This window comes from Priapulus caudatus, unplaced genomic scaffold (genome assembly GCF_000485595.1).
Source record: "Priapulus caudatus unplaced genomic scaffold, Priapulus_caudatus-5.0.1 Scaffold97, whole genome shotgun sequence".
Lineage (NCBI taxonomy): Eukaryota > Metazoa > Priapulida > Priapulimorpha > Priapulimorphida > Priapulidae > Priapulus > Priapulus caudatus.
Window position 1 is genome coordinate 139,184 of NW_014577158.1, and position 3,457 is coordinate 142,640.

Sequence of the window (3,457 nt, forward strand, 5' to 3'; positions counted from 1 at the left end):
GTTATGTACTTATTAACTACACAAGGTGCCAGTTACTCTAGCATGTGTCAACATTGCATAATCAATGGGCCTATTATTCCTTTAATTAATAGGAACAAGCCGAGTGTTAGCTTGGGTTTAGTCGGAAATATTAGGGCATCGAGGCAAGTTGGAGATTATTGTTGTTGTTATTTATTAATGCTCAATTTATTATATTATTATATTGTTATTATTAAAGGTGCTGTCTGCAGCATAATAATAGTTATAAGGTGCTGTCTGAAGCATAATAATTGATAGCCGTGCATGAAATTTGCTGCATCTTCATCTTCCTCAGCATCTTCATCTTCCTAAGCATCTTCATCTTCCTCAGCATCTGTTCATTCCCGCAGCTTCACCGCTCATCGAAGCGACAGCAACTCAACTGTATTGCGACTCGATCTAATCTGACATGCCCGACCATGAGACAGCTTCTATGAAGGGACTCTCGCAAATAGGCACACACTGGCCTTTATTGCATTCGCTCCCCATGGTTCGCACACCCAAGGCAAAACATGTCGCACGAATCTTTCGGTAGCCTTCCAGGACTTAAAAGGGTCCAATTTCCACGGCCGCAAGATTTTAGCAAAACACAATCTTTGTGTCGCGTGTTGTCCAATCAGAACAAATTCTCGCACGGAGCAAATTTCATTGCGTTTTGGGCGCGATGATAGAATCGAGTTCAATTTTCAAGCACTTTCTATAAGCAAAACCTGAAACGATGTTAGCCTATTTTCTAGGCCTTTCCAGACTCGCAGAATGGCATTTAAAACTCCCAGGACCTTCCAGGTTTTTCTCTCTCTCGCGCACACTCTACCACGTCTTCTCTATGAACATTTGCATTCTCTCTCTCTCTCTCTCTCTCGCTCTCTCTCTCTCTCGCACATACTCTCTCACACTTTCTCTATGAACGTTTAGACAAACTAATACGCGTTTGGATGTAAGGTTATGTACTTATTAACTACACAAGGTGCCAGTTACTCTAGCATTCATCAACATTGCATAATCAATGGGCCTAGTATGCCTTTAAATCTCATCCGTGCAGATTACAACTCACACGCACACTCACATCCATACATTACAAGTATGTCGTAGCAGCAGCTATCAATGAAGGGGCGACTAGTAAGAATACCACTCAGAGTCACCGTCACTCTCACAGTATTACTATCCGACAAGTCGCCAGTCTATCTGGTGGCGCCACCTACCGGAGTTGGAGCGATCGTTTGTGCTCTCGACGTTCTTGAACTTGAGCGGCTCGTACTCGAGTTCCTGACTGCTGGCGCCCTCTGCCGGCGTCGCCGGGGCACGCTTCGTGCGCTGCATCCGCGGCTGCCCGCATCCCGAGAATACCTGTAACGAGCGAAGCCACGCTTAAGAGATGGGTACGGTGGTGGGAGTAATTAAACGCCACGCATCGTTACACTAATGGTTTTATTGCAATTCATTAATGCCATTGTTGACCGTCAGTGCAGGAACATCGCACGTCATTTCACCTTTGGTAATTAATATTACTGTTAATTATTAGTGTGGTAGAACCTCACACAACGTTTCACGCTCATTTTTATTCGAATTAATTAATATTATTGGTAATTATCAATATGGAAAAATATCACGTCCTCATATAGTTTTTTTAAAGAAAATTTGTCATTATTGTATTTTTTATTCATTGGCTTGTAACTCACCCCAGACACAACTTCAGTTGTGCTTCTATCAAAATTAATTTGTGAAAAATTAATGATTTTCATTGTTCAACCGTTATTGTTTATGGATTTGTCTTCTGTTGTGCAAAGATGTACCACCAGGAAATCATGGCCAACGTGCACGCTTAATAACACACAGTGGCAAAATTAAAATTAATTGCATCTCATTACCAATTAATGTTAGGTAAAAGGCATGGGGGGGCAATCACCCTGACAATGGCCACGGATATCTCTTACCACGCACGCACGCACACACGCACGCACACACGTGTGGGGAAGGGGGGAAGGTAAGGGAGGAAGAGGGAGAAACGGTTTCGTGATATGCACATCATTATGAATAATTGAGCGAGCGAACGAGCAAGCAAGCTTATGCGAACGATTCGCCCCTCGCAAATCTGCGTGCGCGAGCATTTTTTCCAGGCAGTTTTCGGATAGAACGCGCTGTCACGAGGTAAAATGCTACGGGTTCCAGCATTAGCGGGAGGGACAGGTGGGTAGGGGAGGAGCAGGGTAGAGATGCGAAGAGTAGATTACGGTGCTTCTCGAGGAAACAGCTAAGAGGAAGAAGATGATAGAAGATACTAATAATAACATCGATTCAATTATCTGCATCTCCACGAAATGTCATAATCGCCATTAAATATTTAATCGATGGTTCAATCATCCTACGATATTAAAGCTTTTCCAGGAGGGGAATATCGGGGGCCATCACTTCCTCTCTCTCTCTCCCCCCACCAACCCCTGCAGATTTGCCATTGTCCACGGATCGGGACTCGCATAAACAAGCTTGCAATCCATTATAGCAGCTCATTTATTATTAAGAGGAGGTATACGGCGTGGGCGCAGCCGCAGTGCGCCGTATCTAACATCAAATTCGGCCAATATATTAAGCAACGGAAATGCTGCCAAATGTTAAATTGACTACGTCACGAATTTTCTGTGGTCAAATTTGTAAAATTTTTGTTGCCATTTTTTTTACATTAAAAGTAAGAACTAACGGGACTAAACGTATCGTCAAATTCTTACCTGATAAGATTGTTTCTCAACTAGTTAAAAATCCAAAAAACCTGGACGATTTGAAACAATGTTCCTGACATTAATTGCTTGCTATGGGCTATGTATGAGTCACGAGTGTATGTTCACATCAAACAATATAGTAAAATAGGAAGTATAATGCAGCAATTTAACCATAAAAAGTGAATAGAATTACTTATATTTTGTGAAAAAGTGAAAACTTTTTACTATTTACGGTGACGTAATCACTTTAAAGATTGTCCCCGACTGTTGCTGACTGCTTCAAACTGTTGCAGAATGTTGCAAACTGCTGCTGACTGTTGCAAACTGTTGCAGACTGCTGCATTGTGTTGTAGGCGAGATTGCACAGAGCAGGGGTGGTAGATGGAGAGTGGCGCAGTGCATGTGATTAGCGCATGTTTGTCAAAGACCAGACGGGGAATCAATGAGTCAATCATAAGTAATCATCGATAAGTAAGATCAATACATGGACGATGGATCATGGATCTACCTGGATCACTGGCATGACAGTCATAAGACACAGCCCTATAGCAACAGCCATCGGCTGCAGAAACGTGGCCTTGTCTGCCCGAAATATGCTGTCTGCAGCATAATAATAGTTATAACGTGCTGTCTGCAGCATAATAATAGTTATAACGTGCTGTCTGCAGCATAATAATAGTTATAACGTGCTGTCTGCAGCATAATAATAGTTACAAGGTGCTGTC

The 3,457-nt window shown here is 42.5% G+C and overlaps 1 protein-coding gene across 1 annotated transcript in view; it reads right to left on the reverse strand.

Moving 5' to 3' along the window:
- LOC106805040 (glypican-6-like) overlaps positions 1 to 3,457 on the reverse strand; it is a 90,450-nt gene that overhangs the window by 7,100 nt on the left and 79,893 nt on the right. The window contains exon 6 of the mRNA XM_014806510.1: positions 1,221 to 1,365. Within this exon, the coding sequence (XP_014661996.1) occupies positions 1,221 to 1,365 (145 nt within the window). The remainder of the gene's footprint in view (positions 1 to 1,220; positions 1,366 to 3,457) is intronic.